We start from the raw sequence: 21,682 nt of genomic DNA, 5'->3' as shown, positions 1-21,682 counted from the left end.
AAGTGGAGAAAAAAAAACGCTAACGAGTCAATGCTGAGCTCTTTGAGTAAGTGCTTAAAATAAGAACTTCTTAGTTGTCAAAGGCATAAAACAGGTATTGCCTGTTCACTTTATCTGTGGCAAGCACCTAACATGTCATTAGGTTTGATAAAGTGAACCATAATTAGGGTTTTATGAAATCATCTTTTCTATCTTGGGGTCACAGTACTGAGGAGAAAAAAATGGTACTTTCCTCGTTGCTCCTGCCAAGTCTTTCTTTATGATTTTACATCACCATTTCATTTGTATGTCTATTTTTGGTGCAAGCCCAGAGAAATGATCTGAATGCTCTCTATGTAGTTCAATCTACATAACTCGTCAGGCTGGATCGGTGGAACCTTAATACAGAATGACCAGGGTAGAAGGTATGCTGATCTCAGTATTGTGAAGAAAAATATGAACATAAATTTAGTAAGGCATTTTTTCTTTCATTTTTGGGATGAGCAATCTGTAATCCGTTGAGCTATTGGAATAATTTCTGTCCTCCCTTCTCCAAAGTTTTTAAGAATTCTCTGTTGTTTCTATAGCCAGTTGTTTAGAAAGAAGAGAATGTAGAAGAAAACAGCTGTCATAGCATGTGAGTGTTCTTAATAACTTTTGGCCTGTAGTTCACCTAAGCTCTATGCACAGAGTGCCATCCATCCCAGAGGAACTGCAAACCTTAATAGAGAAAAAGATGTCTATCTTTTGCTTTAAAGCATGTGTGTGTTTTTCAAAAAGGAAAGGGCATTTCTTCCAGAATAATTAACTGGTCCTCCCTAACCTAGGAATTATGGGAATTATAGTCCCAGAACATCAACTGAATATTGTTTTTTATTATACATTTTATTTTAGATTTGGTAAGGGGAAAACACAAGAGTCTGCTTTACCAAAAATTAAACAAAACTGTTTAATCCCAGTTTTATTCAATAAACTAAAAAGGAATCATATTCCTTGAGCCACATGGATCCTGGTTTCAGTTTAAAGGCTAATGCCCTTTTATAATTCATTAGTAAAGTTTTTTTTTCTGGTTCATCAAGAGTCATATTAGTTGGCCATGAACATCACTTAAGCCTGTGTTGGTGAACCTATGCCACGCGTGCCGGAAGTGGCACACAGAGCCATTTCACCCCAGCACATGAGAGGTCGCCTGGAAGAGCCCCACTGTGCATGCGCACGCCACCGCCCGACAGCTGATTGTCGAGTATCTAGCGTGCATGCGCAGGGGATGGAGGGGGTGCACGGGAGATGCATGTGCATGCACAGGGAAGCGCTGCATGCAAGGGGATCATGTGCGCATGTGCAGACATGCTGTGTGCAAGGAGGGAATTGCGCATGCATGCGCAGATGCGTAGCACGAGGAGGGAGTCATGCACGCATGCGCAGATGCATGGCATGAGAGGAGGGGGTTGCATACATACGCGCAAAGACACACGGTGCATGAGGGGGGAATCGTGCGTATGTGCAGGGGCATCGGGGAGGGCCAGGAGCCGAAAAAGGTTAGCCACTACTGTCTTAATCTAACCTACACCACTACTTTGAGTGATTATAATAATATATTCTTCTCTACAATGAACATTATAAATTATAGTTTTTTTCAGGAGATAATCAAGGAGAGAAGGAACTTGAAATTGAATAGAAACTTCCTAACAATGAGGATAATTAACCAATAGAACAGCTTGCCTTCAGATATTGTAACTATCAAATATGGACATTTGTATAGAACCTGGTTTCTAGAAGGGACCTCTCACCATATTTTTGTTTATACAAACCACCAATGCAATCCCCACAGTATCTCAGTGTATCTCCCTATAGTGTTACCCATGTAAAAATACTTTGAGGGAAACCCATCAGATTAAAAAAGGTTGACTAAAGGCTGTATTGTTGAGGATCTTCTTGAAATCGAAGTCAGTTCTGTTAATAAAAGGAAATAGTAGTAATGTTCTTCAGCCAATTTTAATTTCTTATAGCTGACCTGCACACACATGTACAATTTCTGGATATGTTTTCTTTAGAGGAATCCCATCAAAATATAAATCAGTTCTGGCCTGAGTTAACTTCTAAGCCAGGGGTCTCAAACTCAATTTACCTGGGGGCCGCTGGAGGCAGAGTCTCGGTGAGGCTGGGCCGCATAAGGGATTCCACAAAAAACGTTGTTAAAAAAAATCCTCAAATGTCATCAGAAGTTAATGATTTCTCCAATACATGAACTGGCCTGAACACATGAATGGAACATTGAATGAAGATCATGAACAGTTCCTCAGAACATGGCTTCTCCAGCTTACTCCTTGCTGCCAGGGACTTGACAACGCTTCCTCTCACATATCTGAGCCACATTTGGCTTGAGAGAGGAGGCACTTGAGACCCTCAGTATGGCTTGAAGATGATCATCAGTAAGTCTGGACCTGTACTTGGACTTGTTAAAGTTCAGGGTGGAGAAGAAGCCATGATGAGGAACGGCGGGCGGAACTTCCTTCAGAGGTCCATTCCCCCTGCGGGCCGCACTAATATTATACTTTCATATCACGGTGGGGGCCACAGGATATCGTCCTGCAGGCCACAATTGACCCATGGGCCGCAAGTTTGAGACCCCTGTTCTAAGCCCAAAGAACTTTGAGTCTTGGTCTGTATTTATTGGTCTTGGAGTTTTCAAGCAGAACACAGCAAACTCCAAGACCAATAAACACAGAAAGGCTTTATCTATCACAGAAAAAACCATTCAAACAAAGCACGAGGCTAGCACCAAATTTAAAACAGAAACGGATGTGATAAGCCTGACACACATGACAAAGACGAACCCAATACACGAGCCTGATGGTGGCAGATAAAGATTCTGCCGAAACGTCATTACAACTTTAAAAGCACAACTATAAAGACGTGGGAAAATACCAGAACAAAGCTGAATGCCATATATTTATGTATGTATGTACATATGTGTACGCACATATGTGTACGCACATACGTATGTGCGTGTGTAATATATGCACAATATTATATAATGCAATATTATAAACTATGCATGTAATTCTGTATATATATGCCTAAATTCCTCCTGCGATTTACAATTTGAGGTGATATCTCTGATTTGTTATGAGATTGAAATACCATAAACGAAAAGAATGAGAAAGTGCTTATTTAAAATTTCAGAAAAGTATTTTAATTCTGACATAACAGCAAGTGACACATCACTTGTCTGTTCTTGACCGTCTAGAGTGGGAAATATTGTATTTTCCTTCTGAGAGGGGGCAGTTCTCTATATAGATAAATAGCAGAGATTAGTTCCTAAATTGTCTCAGTTTGAATGCCTTTCATGGTCAAAGGTGTGGCTACAAGCCTGGAGGCCCATGATCCAGAGCAGGCTAAAGCTTGCCTTGCAAAGTTAACATCATTAGGGAACCAGACAATGCCAGTTCCCTTCTTATCTCAGCAATGATAGAGAAAGTCTTGAGGAAAGGAGAAAGTGGTTTGAACTTTGTTGAAAGGTCAGCAAAATACACCATATCAAATAAAAGGACTTAGGTTCTAAACCGTATGCAGTTGTGGCATATCTGTTAACAGATATCCAAGTATTTCACATATTATTTTCTAGAAGTAATTCCTCAAGTCTACTGTCTTTCTTTACAACTTGTTCAGTTGCCATTTGTTGTGAATCTCCTATGATTCTGCATGTATCCAGCGTGAGCTTCAGGATTTGTTAGAAATTGTAATGTTCTATATCAATAGTTTTATACGGCTTCTGAAATATTGCATTTTATGCAGAGGTGGTATTCAGCAGGTTCTGACCAGTTCTGGAAAACTGGTAGCAGAAATTTTGAGTAGTTCGGAGAACCAGCAAAAACCACTTCTGACTGGCCCCGCCTCCATCTATTCTCTGCCTCCCGAGTTCCAGCTGATCGGCCGGGTCTTCTTTTGTTTCCCTACACAGGAGAACTGAGCTGGAAAGCAGGTTAGTGGGGTGGGGAGAGAATGGAGATTTTACAATATCCTTTCCCTGCCAGGTCCACCAAGCCATGCCCACAGAGCTGGTAGTAAAAAAAATTGAATCCCACCACTGATCTTATGGTATCCAAATGATCATATTCTTGGTACATTGTATAATAGATTTTAAATACCTACAAAACAGACTTTCCCAATATTGCACAGTATTATTAGTCCATTAGATGTACAATGTACATATAATATCACACATGATACAAGATCAACATGATAAAACTTGCTGGGCTAAACCTCAAGAGATAATTTGATTTTAAATGGCATTAAGTGAATTACTGTTTTGTACACACAAAACACACACACTATCACAAAGACAAATACTAACATGATGAAATAGAGAAAAAAAAAACCCATCAAGAAATAAAATCTGAAAAGTGGGAGGGGGGGAGGAAAAACTGATATTTCTTGCAAACATACCGGTACATAGTTTTAAGAGCAGGACAATTTTATTTAGATAATAACAATGCTACAATAATAGACCTCATAATGTTTAATAGTAGCTTTGTAGCAATGGTACTGGTTGGCCGGATATTCTACAGGACAATGTAAGCTGTCACTATTCAAATAGCAGTAAATGACTGAGAACATGTAGGTTGCTGGACCTGATGAGTCATCAAATTCCCACATGCTCTAAAACTGGCTTTCTTTGATTCAGTTCAGCCATAAAATCCATTCTCTGTTCTGCCCTCGGAACACAAAACTATATTAGAAACGCTAATATAATATATAATATCCTGCTAAACAAAAATACTAGATTTGCAGATCCAGGTATGGTTTATAATTGTTATTTATGGCTTTGCACAACCCAACCTTCTCTGTTTTAGAGTGATCTTATTCGTTCATTCATTAGATTTATATGGCTCCCTATCCCAAATACATGGCTCTGGATGGCTAACAAAATGTTAAAAACATATAAAACCCCACATAAAGCACATAATAGCCAGGAAAAGTTAAAGAAGCAACAGTCAGACATTCAGCTTAACCAACAAGCAGGCTTCATCACATGCTCTCAAGCACAGGGCGAAGTCTTCAGGATCCTACGAAAGGCCAAAATATTGTATAAAAATATATTTTTTAAACCTGATGCATCCCATGGAGACTTAGCTTCATGCAATAAAAAGAGAGGATAGAACAGGGTTTTTCAAACTGCATTCCAGCACAGAGGTATTTAACAGATAATCAGAGTTGGAAGGGACCTTGTAGGTCATCTTGTCCAACCTCCCGCTCAAACGGGAGACCCTACACCATTTCTGACAAATGGCAGTCCAATCTCTTCTTGAAAGTCTCAAGTGATGGCACTCCCATAACTTCCAAGGGCAAGCTGTTCCATTGGTTGATTGTTCTCACTGTCAGAAAGTTTCTCCTTATTTCCAGGTTAAATCTCTCCTTGTTCAATTTCCATCCATTATTCCTTGTCTGGCCTACAGGTGCTTTAGAAAATAGCTTGATCCCTTCCTCTCTGTGGCAGCCCTTCAAATATTGGAAGACTGCTATCATGTCTCCCCTGGTCCTTCTCTTTACTAGACTAGCCAAGCCGAGTTCCTGCAACCGTTCATTGTATGTTGTAGTCTTCAGTCCCCTAATCATCCTGGTTGCTCTTCTCTGTACTTTTTCTAGAGTCTCAACATCTTTTTTATAATGTGGTGAACAAAACTGCATGCAGTACTCTAGGTGTGTCTTACTAAGGCTTTATAGAGAGTGGTATTAGTACTTCCCTTGATCTTGATTGTATCCCTCTTTTAATAAAATTTAGGATTGCATAAGCTTTTTTGGCTGCTGCTGCACATTGCTGGCTCATATTTAATTGGTTGTCCACTAAGACTCCAAGATCCCTCTCACAGTTACTGCTATTGAGCCTGGTTTCACCCAATCTATATGCGTACTTTGGGTTTTTCTTGCCTAACTGTAGGACTTTACTTTTCTCTACATTGAATTTCATTTTGTTAGATATTGCCCAGTGTTCTAGTCTCTCACGATCTATCTGGATCTTGAGCCTATCTTCTTGGGTGTTAGCTATTCCTGCCAGCTTAGTATCATCTGCAAATTTGGTAAGTTCCCCTTCTATTCCCTCATCTAAGTCGTTAATGAAGATATTGAAGAGTATTGGGCCTAAGACGGAACCTTGTGGCACCCCACTGCTTACTTCCCTCATGTAGACTTAGACCCATTAAGGACTACTCGTTCAGTACGGTTTGTCAGCCAGTTGCAAGCCCATCTAGTGGTGGTGCTATCTATTTCACTTTTTTCTAGCTTACTAAGAAGTAGGTTGTGGTCTACTTTGTTGAATGCCTTGCTGAAATCTAAATATATTATGTCCACAGTATTTTGCTTGTCTACTAATTTAGTCACTGTGTTGAAGAATGAAATAAGATTGGTTTGGCATGATCTGTTTTTAACAAACCTGTGCTGACTGCTAGTTATTACTTTACTTGTTTCTAGATGTTGGCAGATCTGTTTTTTTATTATCTTTTCCAGTATCTTCCCGGGTATTGATGTTAGGCTGATTGGTCTATAGTTTCTTGGGTCTGTTTTTTTTTCCTTTTTTGAAGATGAGAACCACATCAGCTCTTCTCCAGTCCTCTGGTAGTTCCCTGGTGCTCCAGGATTTTTGAAAGATATGGTGCAGTGGTTCTGAGATTACCTCTGCCAGCTCCTTTAAAACTCTGGGATGTAATCATCAGGCCCCGGTGATTTGTTTTCATCAAGACTCTATGGTTCTACAATAACTTAATGGAGTCTGTGAGAAATGAAGGGCAACAAAAAAATTATTCAAATAGAGCCAGTTTTCCATCACTAGAGCTTTGTCTCTTCATCAGGAATCCTTTTTTCTTTAACTACCAGGTTCTTCAGTCTGAAAACCTCTTGGCTGCAAACATCAGGCATAGATAGTTCTTGTTTAGTGACCACAATTTGCACCAGCAAGTTGGTTGTTAAGTGAAGCAGTCACTAAGTGAACTCATGACTGTGCTTTTGATCTTATTTCACCTTTCTTTTGCTTTACAGACCTGTGGAGGTTGAAAATGCAAGGGTTGGTCATTAAATTACTTTTCCATCATCACTGTAACTACAAACAGTCACTAAATGAGGCAGCTTGTTTTAAATAAAAATATACAAATGAAATTCTTCTGTTTTGCTATCTTACTGTAGCTTTCTTGGTCTATGGAAAATATTTTCCTCTTCTCTAAGACCAACTGAAATGGAAATGCTAATTTTAAATCAGCCCTAGTTTAAAAATAAGTTAGTTTTCCACCTTATGAAATCAAGTAGTATTTACTAAGTAGAGCTCTTCTTTGAATTCCTTGAAACTGAGCACACTAATAAAAATGCCACAATAAAGCCATCCCTCTGTAGAGACTTTCTTGTCATGTTTTTGAATGAAGTTGAAAGGCTTTCTTTTCACCATAATCGGGTGGGATTCAAATTTCTTAACAATTGGTTCTGTGGCTGTGGCCTAATTTTTAGGCATGGCTTGGTGCTCATGTGACTTGTATGTAAATATTATAAATATTTATGTAAATATTGAATTTTTTATAAAAAAAGAGAGCAACTTTTACCCAAAATCAGGCAAAGCAGGCAGACAGATTGAGTTGCTCACAGAATCACAGATTCATTCAGAGATCTATCTTTTTGCAATCGGCTACCTGAGTTTGTCACATAAAATTTCCTTGCAAGCAAACTCATAAAATTTGCTAGCAAACAAACTCACAAAATTAATTCACAACATACCGTGTATGTAAATATTGTATTTTTTATAAAAAGGAGCAACTTTTACCCAAAATCAGGCAGAGCAGGCAAGGCAGCTTGAGTTGCTCATAGAATCACAGATTCACTTAGAGATCTGTGTTTCTGCAATCGGCTACCTGAGTCTGCACTGAATAATAGAAGCTTCGGAATAGAAGCTTCAGCTGTGCTTTTAGATTAGCTAGAAAGCAAGAGATCCAATGATTTCCTGCTTTCTAGCTAATTTAAATCTCCTGGTTCAGCCAGGGGTGGGATGCTACCAGTTCAGCCCAATTTTATAGAACTGATAGCTCTGAAGAGCAGCAGACACCGAACCAGTGTCTGGGTACAGCAGAACAGCTGATGGGCAGGGGAGAAAAAAGGAAAATTAGCAACTTAGCAGGCAAGTTTAATGGCGCACATGCCAGGTAAGGAGTGAGTGGTCGGGGCAGGACCAGCCAATGGCGTGATTTGCCAGTTCTCCAACAGGTTGAATCCCACCCAGGTGAAAGTGTGTTTTGTGCATGCGTAGACCATTTCTTAAAAACCTCAGCTGTGCCGTGCGTACAGCTGACAAGCGCTGCATGCGGGTGTACAGCATTCAAACTCCTCTGCTTTCCTGCTTTTTCAACCTCAGCTGTGCCACGCAAAGCAGCTGAGGTTGAAAAAGGAAATAAAGGACAGCCAAGAGCCCAGGTGGGTGGCTGGGCCAAACAGAGCAGCAGACACCGAACTGGTTCAGTGTCTGCTGCTTTTCAGAGCTACCGGTTCTATTACAAGGACAAACTTAAATCTCTAGTTTTAAACAGTGTTGATACAGAATCCCCCCCCCCAAATGCAGCTGTAACATTTTAGACTCTACAAACTCTACATTATTTTAATATCTTTGCATACTCACTAGATATGTTTTGAATCACAGTTCTATTAATTTCCTCATTTGTAACTCTGAACAACAGTAATGCATTGCTTGTAGAGTAGGAAGCGCGCTGAATGTTTTTGAGGACTGTCCAGAATATGGTTGAAAACCAAACCTTGCTGTTATGTTTGGGAAAAGAGAGGCTGAACCAGAGCATGAGTGCAACAATACTTTATTATAACAATAAAGGGCTGACCGTGCTTGGCACGCCTGGAACTGGCTCGCAGCGATCAGCAACTGGACGGACCCCGCAGCCTGCTTTTATAGCTGGCTGCTGGGGAGAACCAACCAATGGGTAAAGGGGAGAACGCCCCCGCAAAGTGAATGGACCTGAGTGAGAACTCCTAGAGTCCTCAGGACATAACACTTGCTGATATAAAAGTGGTCATCTACTGGTTAAGTGCAATGATTTGCATGAAAGAAGAGCCATCACAGATCAAAAGAGGTTCATTCAACTAGTAGGACTTTCCAGTAAAAGCAGTTTATGTGCTTAGCAGTGAGTCATTGGATTGACTAATAGAGGGTAATGAAGTTTCTGCATATAAAATATAAGAACCACAACTTATTCACTTTCAGATTTTTTACTACAGAACCAAGGATTTAAAAAGTTTATGTCGAATTTAAAAGCAGAAAATTTTATGGGACATATAACTACATCAATTGCTATTGGAAAAACCTGAGAGCAGTGTTCACATTTTTAGACAACTCTGAAAATCATTTTAATTATTTTAATATTAGGTTATAATTTGGTAATAGAGCATGCCAAAGGAAAAGTGCTTTAGCCTGGGGAAATTGGACATACCTATTTGAACTCTAGTTGAGGGGTATCCAACCTTGGCAATTTTAAGACTTGTGAACTTCAACTCCCAGAATTCCCCAGCCAGTATGGCTTTCAGGAATTCTGGGGGTTGAAGTCCACAGGTCTTAAAGTTGCCAAGGTTGGACACCCCTGATCTAGTTATTGCTGCTTATTAGTAAGAATTAGACTTCAAAACCTCATTTCTTCCAGAAATGTTGGGCTCAGTCATCCCATGTGAAAGGTACTAAGTTCGGAAAGGCTGGTGTGGAAATGGATTAATGATCTGATTTGACATATAGTAGCTTTCTATGTTCAATATTTAGCTCTGCATTGCACAGCTACCTTGAATAACATCACAAGAAGATTTTTAACAATTGGACGGCATTTAGATCTTCGGGTGATAAGTCAAATATTATCAAGTGATGTTTGATGATGCAGTCTTTATGTGTGTGTGTGTGTGTGTGTGTGTGTGTGTGTGTGTATGAATATGAATATGTATATGTATATGTATATGTATATATGTATGTATGTATGTATGGTATTCAGCTTTGTTCGGTATTTTCCCACATCATTATAGTTGTGCTTTTAAAGTTGTAGCAACGTTTCAGCAGAATCTCATCTGCCATCATCAGGCTTATATATATATATGGTATTCAAACAAGGCTGAATACCATACATGTAAGTACCCGCGAAAACTTAAGAAAACACACACACACACACACACACATATTTAAAGTAATGTTTTCTTCTTCCTTTTGTTCCCCCTTTTCCTTTTTTAAATATTTTACGTATCTCAAATTTATTCAAGCTCTTTTTGAAATTACAAATACAAGGGCTTTATCTAAGCCTAAGAGAATACCTTTTAAATAAATTGTTTGGATTTATGAAAAATGACCCAGCTGTAAACGAGAATGCTGTAATTCATTCCAATTTTGTTTTGCCCTTAAATATTAAACGTATTTCTATTAATGTGACTTAATACAAATATCAAACAGTCATCAATTGAGGGATACAATACAGTTATGCTGGCTTTACCAATATTTGACCAGACAATTATCCAGAGAGTGTTTTGGGGCAAAGGAAGAGAATCTATTGCTGAGAGCTGCATCTGGTGCTGGACAAGAGAACTGCAAGCCCTGTGTCCTGTACTCTTAAGATAGTGAAGATCAACCTGTGACTCCAAAAAAATTTTCTGGTAGCCTCAGAGTTTCTTGGTGTAATTGGTGGAACAATTTTCTGCCCCAACAAGGGAAGAAAGACATTACTATCTAGCATAATCTCTAACATCAGGTTAACATAATGATAGAAAACAAAGGAATTCCTCAAACACACAATAAGGAAAAAAAAAAAAAGTTCCAGCCCCTTCCATTTATATCACCACCCATCTCTGTTGCCCTGGGCTCTTTTGAAAGGTTAAATATTCCCCTCAGCCACCAAAGGTTTCACCTCAAGCCTCTACCAAAAGGTTTCACCTGACTTAAGAAAGAGTTTAGGGTGGCATAGAGATAACTCTATTGTTAAATAGGCACACAACACAATCAAAGGAGAGTACAATACAGTCTCCAGTCTTCTCAAATGCTATAATGTCTTGGGCTCAACCTGCCCAGCCTCGTTTCACTTTTTTTTTGTCTTTGATCTGCATGAAAATCTAGACGATGTTGTGAGCTCCTTCTTTCCAGTTTATCTCTCCTTTCAAAAAAAGCAGAAATGCACCTCCCATGTTCATAGGATTGTAGTTTCCTTGCACTTCAGCTCCACTTCAAGAGAAGGTACTTTAGGGCCTTTTTGTTTTGGAGATAGTTGTTATCAAGCTCATAGTTATATGAAAGGACAAGAAGCAGATGGCAGGACTCTCCCTTTAGAGCAGGGCACCTCTGAGGCTACATTTGAAAGGGATGGAGAATTGACTGACAAAACAAACAAGGGGAAAACCAGGCTCTGCAGTTCCCTTCATTCTAATTTGGTGAACAAGAAAGCAACTGCTGCAGCAGGGAGTGTTGCGACAAATGTGTTTCCCAAAAGAGTAGATAACACTTGGCACTGTGATATTTACAGCATGCCAGTAACAGGAGGGAGAATAGAGCATGATTGGAAACAATAGGTGCCTATTTCAGTAGCAGACTTATTAAAATAAACAACTTCATTTGTTGTCATTGCCATTTCTTAGAAGAAATCATTGCTTTGTTTGTACATTGAAAATAGACCATATTGGATTATATGCAGTTACATTAGTTGAATTAGTTGAATTTCCACTGATATCAATGTGAAGTTCATTTTAGTATTGATTTTACTGTGACAAAATTTTTTAAATGGAACTTGAAGGTAATCCATGGGCTGGATTCACATGTTTCACTATGGCATAATATATGTTGTCTGGTTTGAGATTACCACATAAATGAATCCTATGATTTGTAAATCATACCTTTCAGGACATACAAATTCAGCTAAATATGGCTTAGACAAAAAAAGCAGTGATGCATATAGTAGTATGGTATATGAATTAGATTCTAAGGTGGTTTAATTTTTGTTAGTATTTTTTTCCACAAAGAAAAAAACACACTTTTCCATATTTCTTTTGACTTTCTTATATTTAAGTTCTCATTTCTTTAGATGGCAATACTCATAAGTATTGTATTACTTATGCCACAATAAATGTATTTTGATACCTTTTTATCAACTAACAATAGAAGCCATAATTATGTCTAACTGCCCCATGTGACATTAGACTTTTTCACAATCAAGAATTTATTATCAAGAATGATTGGGATTTCATATAAATATTATTCTTTTACTGATAGATTAGGATTATTATTTGATCATTAATTTGTCTTTCCATTAAAGAAACCTTATTGTCCAATTTCAATATCTAGTCTTCTGTTTGCATTTCAGTTTATTTCTATTTGAAATTTGCTGAAACAATTTGTTTCAACATTTTTAATCACTTCCAGCTTAGTAAATTATATTATTTAAATAGGATATGTATATCAGTGAAAACTTCTATGCCACATAGAATTTATGCTGCTTAAAATGCAAATAATGTAACTACAACATGCATAAAGTTGCGGAACTGATAGGACAGATGTACAAAACTGCTAGGTATATTTATTATTACAGGCGGTAGGAGTGATTTAAAACTGTGTCTATTTTTAAAACTTAAACTGAAATACATATACTGAAAGGACAAACTGGGAAAATGGGTCAACTTTCAAGATTTTTTCGTTAAGAAAGAACAGTCAGTTTTTAGAAATATTAATACTAATATTGATATATAATATATTTTATTTTAATATAAAATAAAGTAAGTGCTTAGATGCTCAGATACATTCTTTTTTCTTATGAATAGCTTCCTAAATATCCTGAAAAATTATGTGAGATGATATCCAACATATGTAGAGGCATCAAATATATTTCATTATTTTGTTTATAGAAAAACAAAAGAACTTAGATGTTTAGACAGTACAGAGTTGAAAAGAAGAGGGAAAATGTTTAAATAGTATAGAAGAGAAACAAGTGCTGGAAAGCAAAACTAGAATTGAGAGAAACCTTCCAGCCAGGAAATGACTCACTAGATGAAAGGAAGGGCAAGTGATTCAGAAAAATTGAAAGTGGCTTTGAGCTGCAGAGTTGAAAATCTGGGATAAAGGTGAAGCTAAATGTGCAGAGTTTTTAAAAGTTACATCAGAATCTGTGCCACTTCATTTTTTATTATTTTATTTATTTGATTGCTACCTTTATTATTATCATTATTATTATTATTTTTCATAAGAAAAAATTAAAAACCTTCTTTGTGCTTTTAGAAAAAATATCCAGTTGATGCCTGAAAGCATACAAATGTAAAATGATGAAGAAAACAAACAAAGAAACAGAGAGAGAAAATATGAAGAACAATACAATGAATTTGTCATGGATGTCTTTTTTCTTGAGTAGATACAGGGCATTCTGATCTCTCCCTTCATATTAAACAATAGGCAGAGCTAGAAGATTCTTATGGTACTTGTGGTGGGAGGAGATAGCTCCACCTCCAATTCTGGAATGCTTAACTAGAAGGAAGGAAAACTCAAATTAAGCCCACTTGAGAAAGATAAAAATTAATAATAGATACAAGAGGTAACTGAAATTGAAGATAGCCTTCATATGTTATTAGGGGCACAGTCAGGGGTGGGATTCAAATTTTTTAACAACCAGTTCTTTGAGCGTGGTTTAGTTGGTGGGCATGGCTTGGTGGTCATGTGACTGGCTGGGCGTGGGCAACTCAACATTACTCACATCGAGGCACGCATCTCCTCGCCTGGCCTCTCATGACTGTGGGGATGCTGCCATAGTTGTAAGTATGAAAACGGCCATAAGTCACTTTTTTCAGTGCCATTGTAACTTTGAATGGTCACTCCACACAATCAAAGTACCAGCAAAGACGGAAAAAAAACTCCAGAGAAGTTCCTGAGACAGGAAGTCTAGTCCTGCCAAGAATATAATAAGGGTTAACGGAGAGGCAGTTTCTGTAAGCAACACCAAAATGTTTCCTTCCTGCCTTCCTTACAGGATTAGGCCAGTAATTTCTTCTAACAACCAGTTCTCTGAACTGCTTAGAATGTTAACAACCGGTTCTAGAGAATAGGTGTGAACCTGTAGAATCCCATCCCTGGGCACGGTGCCTTATTTATCATACCGTATGGTATGTCCAATGTTAAATTTTCTGCAGGAGCCGGACTTAGGAATTTCTGTAGTTTTGTAATATCCTGGGGAAAGCCTAATTTTATGCTAGGAGCCATTTTCTTTACAGGTAATCCTCAACTTACAGCAGTTCATTTAGTGAGTGTTCAAAGTCACAATAGCACTGAAAAAAGGGACTTATGATCATTGGGACTTATGATGGTTTTCACACTTAAGCCATTGCAACATCCTAGGGTCACATCATCAAAATTCAGGTGCTTGGCAATTGACTCATATTTATGACTGTTACAGTGTCCTGGGCTCATGTGGTCACCTTTTATGAAATTTTGACAAGCAAAGTCAATGGGGAAGCCAGATTCACTTAACAACGGTGTTACTAACTTAAAAGCTGTAGTGATTCACATAACAACTGTGAAAAGAAAGATCGTAAAATCAGGCAAAATTCACTTAGCAGATGTGTTGAATGTTGGACTCAATTGTGGTCATAAGTCGAGGACTACCTATAGTACTTTACTGCTTACTGCTGTTACTACGAAACAAAATCATACCAACTTGAATGCCAGGTTTATGAAGTACTTCGGACAGAGAGCACAGCCAGATGAAGTAATTCTACTTTGGAAGACAGGGAGGGAGAAGAGTCAGATAAGTGGCCATTGCCTGCAGAGGCATGTGGATATAGTGAACATTTCAAGAGGGACCCTTCTTAGTTTCTTGGGCTGTAAAGGCAATGGGAGGACAAATGTATTTTCACTCTTGCAAGATTCTATTAATGTACCTTAGAATAAAACAAAGCTCGTTCTTCTGGGTGTACTACTTGTATGCACTACCTTGCAAGACTGATATTGATGTTGGTATGGTTTATTTCTTTTTACTTATCTATATGAAATCATGTATGTAATTGGTAGAAGCTCCTCAGGGTACTAACATAGAAAGAAGGCCTTGCTAAATCTCCAGGTGTGTAACTGAAGCTAGCTGTTACAAGTAGCTACCTATATGTGCACCCAAGTTTGAAGGCTGATTTGAATCAGAAATGGAGCCATCTTTTCTGAGAGGAATTACCATCAGAGTTAGAGCTACTTCTGGAATGAGTTGAACAACTACCCCACTATAGAATTCATTGGCTCTACTATAGGAAAATAATGTAAAAAACAAGTTCAAGGGATATCTACATATTTGGAGGCAGGATATTCTAAAGAAAAGGATTTGGAAGATGAGAAAATAATAAAATAATGAAGACATTTCAGGCTGTATGAAGACTAGTAATTAATGCAATAAGGGTTAGTACTTTTAGGTAAATAGAAAATTAACTTTTGCAAGATTCAAGAATTCTCAGATGTCTCAAGAACTTTGCCCTTGAAATTTTTCCAGAGTTTGCATATTCCTATCTTGGTTTGCAAGACTACATCCAATAATACAGAGATGTTCAAATGTAGCTGAGTAATTTCAATAGACAGATTGATGGGTTCTTTGGAAAATAGCTTTATAGATAAATGCTTAATTTAGCATATTGTTTATTCATCTCAAAAACAGATATTTTATCAGGTCTGTGATGGTAATAAAATAATATGACAGAAGAGTGAACTGATAGCAGTTTTGGATACTTATATGTATTAATATTATGATGCCAACCAAAAGTAGGGAAACAGACTAATATATAGCATAAAAAAATGAGAAACTTGTAATTAAAATTAGTATTGGAATAATCTTAATAACTCAGAACTTTCTCTTTTGTAGCCACATAGAGAAAATTACAACTTGGCAAGATCCTCGAAAGACTATGACCCAGCCATTAAATCACATGAGCCATCATCCTTCAACCACTTCCACCCCAGTATCACAACGTTCAATGGCCATGTCGCAACCCAACCTTGGTGAGTAATAGGAAAAGGAACAAGAGTTCCAAATAATTGTGACCTCCTTCTAATCTCTTTTATTGACAAACAATATAATTGGTTGACTCTGCATAATGATGAATAAACTTTAGGGACTAAGTCCAACAATTAGAATGAGTTGGAAAATACAGAAGCTTCTTGATGAATATCCAAGATCCCTGTGGAAATCTTTTGGGCCTAGCAAGTTTTTGTTCATTTAACTGTATCAAATAGACTTTTTGTTAAGGAAATTTTGTGAACATCTGTTTCACTTGTATCTCATCTGGGAATGTCTTGTGGTTTTTTTTATATTTCCTAATTTAACTGCCCTTCTCCTCAGATCTGTGGAAGTAATTAATATCTACCAGTGTTATAATTTTAATAATAAATTGTGATTAAAATTGATAAGGAAAGACAAGGAAAGAAAAAAGGGAATGTGTATTTAAATATAATGGGTGCCTTTTACTGAGTTTGATTATTTCTTTACTTATCTCATATATTTGTGAAGATTGGCAATGAATAAATTTTTTTGCAAGGAGTCTTTCCCCAGCCATAACTGACAATACTATGGATTTGCTCTGAATCCTGTTACATGTTCTAAATTAAGATTTTTTTTCTTTTTGTGAGTCTGAGTTCCTAATTGCAAATTATATTTTCCCGAACTTTGATAGCACATGTTAGTCCCAGACATTTAGCACCTTTATGTAGCCAAAGGAAAAAGAATGTTTTTGGTTCAAATTTGAAGGTTAAAATTTAGGGTTTTTGTAGACCAATCATCAGAAACCATACCTACTGAACCAACATTTTCCTAGACAACACGAGAAATAAATTGAAATTCTGGTTCTTCCATCTATTTTGTTTCTGATCTTTCTGGTATACTGCTACAATGCCACACTAATTTTATTTTATTTTAATTGTATAGCAACAATTCCCATCAATGGCAATACTAGCAGGTATGCTTCAGTCAGATTTGGAAGATCATAGATTCCCCTATTCCTGCTTTATTGGTTGAAAAAATCTTCAACTTGTGCATGCGATGTAACAATCTATATCAATATTTGGAGTGTTTATGTTAGGTCTAGGATAGTTGTTTCTTACTCCTAATATGGTTAGACAGAAGGAATAGATTCTAAACTACAAGATTTAGGTTTTAGTATTCCAAAGGGAACTTTCCAAACACTGTAATAAACAATTCAGTTGTTCTGATTCTGGTTATTTGCAATATAAGAAAAGAATACACCAGAAACCAAATGAAATGCTTGAGCTTGTTTTGCAGATAAATCAGTTATTCCTAACCTTTTAAAGGTCATGGAGTCTGCTACACTAAGAAAATGTTGCTATCGGTTTTGGAAATAATGCGGATAGCTACAGTCTGGAAAAGATCCCTTTCATATTTGGATTTTTAAGAGAAAAGAGAAGGAGCTCATCCTTGATCAAGTCTCTGTGGAGATCCTCAGTCATCTAAGTCATAGTTGTCTCAAAGGTGCTTTCTGAAAAAGCAACTGGACTGTTTTTTCCTTGAGGAAGAAGAACAAAACATTTTGTTCTTCTTCCTCAAGGAAAAAAACAGTCCAGGTGCATTTTGGAAAAGCACCTTTGGGACATTGACCAAGTGGTGATTATTTCCAAGTTATTTTTCATGGATGGAGACATACTGTATATCATGTGTCTACCATAGTACATTTACAGTGTTCTCTATGTCTATGTAATACGAGTTTCTTCAGGTTGATGAGAAATTACATACAGAAGTAGGTAAGGTTAATGTAGAAGCAGAATGAAGGGATTTTTAGCACCAAAATGTACCCCTTTGGGGTAAATTTGTTTCCTTAAAGTAGATCCATATATGATTGTTCTTCCAAAAGGAACATTAGGAAAAATACTCTCTTGGATAAAACACCAAAGTAAACTAAGGTTCTATCCTTCTTTCTTATCCTTTTAATTGAAATGTTCTTTCCTTTTGTATTTTTGTCCTTTTCTTAAATAGTCCCATTACCTTTGCCAGAAGTGTTAGGACTACTTTGCATTGGATTGTGAAGTTGCTTTGAAACTTTCTCTTTTGTGATGCACTGTTAGAATTACTACCATTGTACTACTTTTAGCAATACAGATATTCCCAAAATGGCTGGTGTGCAGTATCAAAGTGCATTAATGAAATAAAAATACAGAAACGTAAGTCAAGATTTTCCCCATAGAGCTGTTTATAACAAGTAGTCTTTAGAAGCAATGGAAAATGTTCTAGGTAGAAGATTGTGGGTTTTTTTTTTCTCTACCTTCATTTCTTCCCCACGTTTCCTTTTGGAGTGATATTAATCTGAGCGGCGTAAATTTCGTTATGCACTGTACATTTCTCAACTGTCTGTTCAAGAGTTAGCAGCTTTACTACACAAGGACTGTAATATAGCCAGAAAAAGAGAGTTATTGAAATGAAAATGAATTCTTTTGTTCTAGGTACATCTTTGTAAATAATTTCAAAATAATAATTGAATCTGGCTACTAGGGAAGGTTCCAATCTTTTGGAACAACTGTGCAACCTGCATGTTACCTGCAGCCCCAAATTTGCTGTCCCTAGTGCCTCCACAAATCACATCACAAAATCTGGAGGCAAAATAGGTAATTTTCATTAGTATACTTTTCAACAAATTAATTTTAAAGAGGCTCCTTTGCATGTTTGTAAGCTTTCAGCTCCTCCACAAAAAGGCTAAGAGAAAGAGATACTGTCCACCAGAAAGCTGCCTGACCTTGTTTAAAATATTTTTTTCCAAACCAGATGATCTCCAGATAAACTGTTGTAGAGTTAACATCTTCTCTAACCAGCGCAGCAGTTGGTCCTGAAGTATGCTGAGCAAAGAGTACAATATAGCTGAAGAAAGAAATCTGGAAATGATAGACCTGGTAGAATTTTGCTTCTTTCCAACTCTAAAAGATCTACATTTGTAAGCTTCCAGGCACAGGAGGACAAAATGTTTGTACTGTTCTTCCAGTTGTACTGGTTGTCTTGTTCTTGACATCAGAATGTGCCCGCTTCTGCTACTTTACCGTTTCTGCCAACTGGGAGGCAATCTGGCAGGAACATTAAGACATGATCATCTTCAGTGCCATTGAAAAGGGATTCCTGTGTTATCTCCTTCTTGGGATCCTTTCTGCTGCTTGACTGGAGAAGCTGTAGGCCTCATCCATCTTTGCTGGACTGTGATTGACAAGAGGCAAATGGAGAAACTTGTCTGATGTTCAAACTTGATGCCAGATAAGAAGAATCAAGAAAAAGAAGAGAACAGATTGCTGTTGACTTGAAAACTCAGCTTGGGAGTCCACATTTAGGCCTAAGTTGCCAATCTTTTGACTTCTCTCTTCATTAAAATATCTTCTCCTCTGCCTTCCACCCACATAGTCAAACCGAGGCTCTGGGCCATTATTTCTTGGCAGGAGAAAGAGACCTGACACACCTATGTAAATTACAGTCAAATGGCTACTTAATGTACAGGTACTCAGAGAAAGGTCCCATTAATCAGCTCCCTTTTTAAAAATGGGGGATGGGTGGGTTATTTTTGCCTTTTCTTGTTTATGTATGTTGTAAAGGTTGCACTGGGACATTTGGGCTTGTGTGTCTGTTTTTTTTTTTACTTCCTTCCATAAGAAACCCCATAAATAAAACCTGTGCAACAATAAAAAAATCAACTTTTTTACCCTACTATATTATTAGGTATACAGGTGAAACTCAAAAAATTAGAATATCGTGCAAAAGTTCATTTATTTCAGTAATGCAACTTAAAAGGTGAAACTAATATATCAGATAGACTCATTACATGCAAAGCAAGATAGTTCAAGCCGTGATGTGTCATAATTGAGATGATCATGGCTTACAGTTCATGAAAACCCCAAAGCCACAATCTCAGAAAATTAGAATTTTGTGAAAAACTTCAATATTCTAGGCTCAAAGTGTCCCACTCTAATCAGCTCATTAAGCCATAACACCTGCAAAGGGTTCCTGAGCCCTTAAATGGCCTCTCAGTCTGGTTCAGTAGGAATCATAATCATGGGAAGGACCGCTGACCTGACAATTGTGTAGAAAACCATCATTGACCCCCCTCCATAAGGAGGGATAGCCTCAAAAGGTAATTGCAAATGAAGTTGGATGTTCCCAAAGTGCTGTATCAAAGCATATTAATAGAAAGTTATGTGGAAGGCAAAAGTGTGGAAGAAAAAGGTGCACAAGCAGCAGGGATGACCTCAGCCTGGAAGGATTATCAGGAAAAGGCCATTCAAAAGTGTTGGACACTTTCACGAGTGGACTGAAGCTGGAGTCAATGCATCAAGAGCCACCACACACAGACGGATCCTGGACATGGGCTTCAAATGTTGTATTCCTCTTGTCAAGCCACTCCTGAACAACAAACAATGTCAGAAGCGTCTTACCTGGGCTAAAGAAAAACAGAACTGGTCTGTTGCTCAGTGGTCCAAAGTCCTCTTTTCTGATGAGAGCAACTTTTGCGTCTCATTTGGAAACCAAGGATCCAGAGTCTGGAGGAAGAATGGAGAGGCACGCATTGCAAGATGCTTGAAGTACAGTGTAAAGTTTCCACAGTCTGTGTTGATTTGGGGAGCCATGTCATCTGCTGGTGTTGGTCCACTATACTTCATTAAGTCTACCAGGAGATTTTGGAGCACTTCATGCTTCCTTCCGCAGACAAGCTTTATGGGGATACTGACTTCATTTTCCAGCAGGACTTGGCACCTGCCCACACTGCCAAAAGCAGCAAAACCTGGTTCAATGACCGTGGGAGTGCTTGATTGTCCAGCAAACTCGCCTGACCTGAACTCCATAGAGAATCTTTGGGGCATTGCCAAGAGAAAGATGAGAGACATAAGACCGAACAATGCAGAAAAGCTGAAGGCTGCTATTGAAGCATTCTGGTCTTCCATAACACCTCAGCAGTGCCACAGACTGATAGCTTCCATGCCATGCCGCATTGAGGCAGTAACTGCTGCAAAAGGAGCCCAAACCAAGTACTGAGTACATATACATGCTTGTACTTTTCAGAGGTCCGATATTGTTCTATGTACAATCCTTGTTTTATTGATTGTATGTAATATTCTAATTTTCTGAGATTGTGGATTTGGGGTTTTCATGAGTTGTAAGCAATAATCATCACAATTATGACAAATCACGGCTTGAACGATCTTGCTTTGCATGTAATGAGTCTATCTCATATATTAGTTTCACCTTTTAAGTTGCATTACTGAAATAAATGAACTTTTGCATGATATTCTAATTTTTCGAGTTTCACCTGTACAAGCTGGTGATGTTCTGACTCTGATGTATATGTCACATGTCAAAGGTCAATATCACCAAGGTCAGAGGTGATATTTGCTACAGCCTTTGGAGAGGAGGTATCCCCTCAGTGAAACTGGATTGCAAAAGCTCTTTCTGTTTCAAATTGTACTGCATTATTCAGTACCCTAAAATTAATAGACAGGTGCTGGATGGAATTTGAAATAATATTGTAATTTTTTTGGAGAAGCAAATATAATTGACAAAAGAGAAGATATAAGTATACGGCTTATCCACAAGTGGTTCTGTCTATTTGAGTAGCCATGTGTAAGATTGTTCTGTCAGACCTCAATTTATCATAAGCAGGAAGCAGGTGAACTGCAGAAGGGTCACTGACTAAAATAGCTTGGCTCCATTACTCCCTG

The 21,682-nt window shown here is 37.8% G+C and overlaps 1 protein-coding gene across 1 annotated transcript in view; it reads left to right on the top strand.

The window, feature by feature from the left end:
- WWTR1 (WW domain containing transcription regulator 1) overlaps positions 1-21,682 on the top strand; it is an 89,769-nt gene that overhangs the window by 44,308 nt on the left and 23,779 nt on the right. Inside the window, exon 2 of the mRNA XM_026701595.2 lies at positions 15,852-15,988. Within this exon, the coding sequence (XP_026557380.1) occupies positions 15,852-15,988 (137 nt within the window). The remainder of the gene's footprint in view (positions 1-15,851; positions 15,989-21,682) is intronic.

This window comes from Pseudonaja textilis, chromosome 4, assembly GCF_049901715.1.
Source record: "Pseudonaja textilis isolate UNSWEBS1 chromosome 4, rPseTex1.2, whole genome shotgun sequence".
Lineage (NCBI taxonomy): Eukaryota > Metazoa > Chordata > Lepidosauria > Squamata > Elapidae > Pseudonaja > Pseudonaja textilis.
Note: the sequence above shows the minus strand (reverse complement) of the source record. Positions and strands in the feature narration are given on the sequence as shown.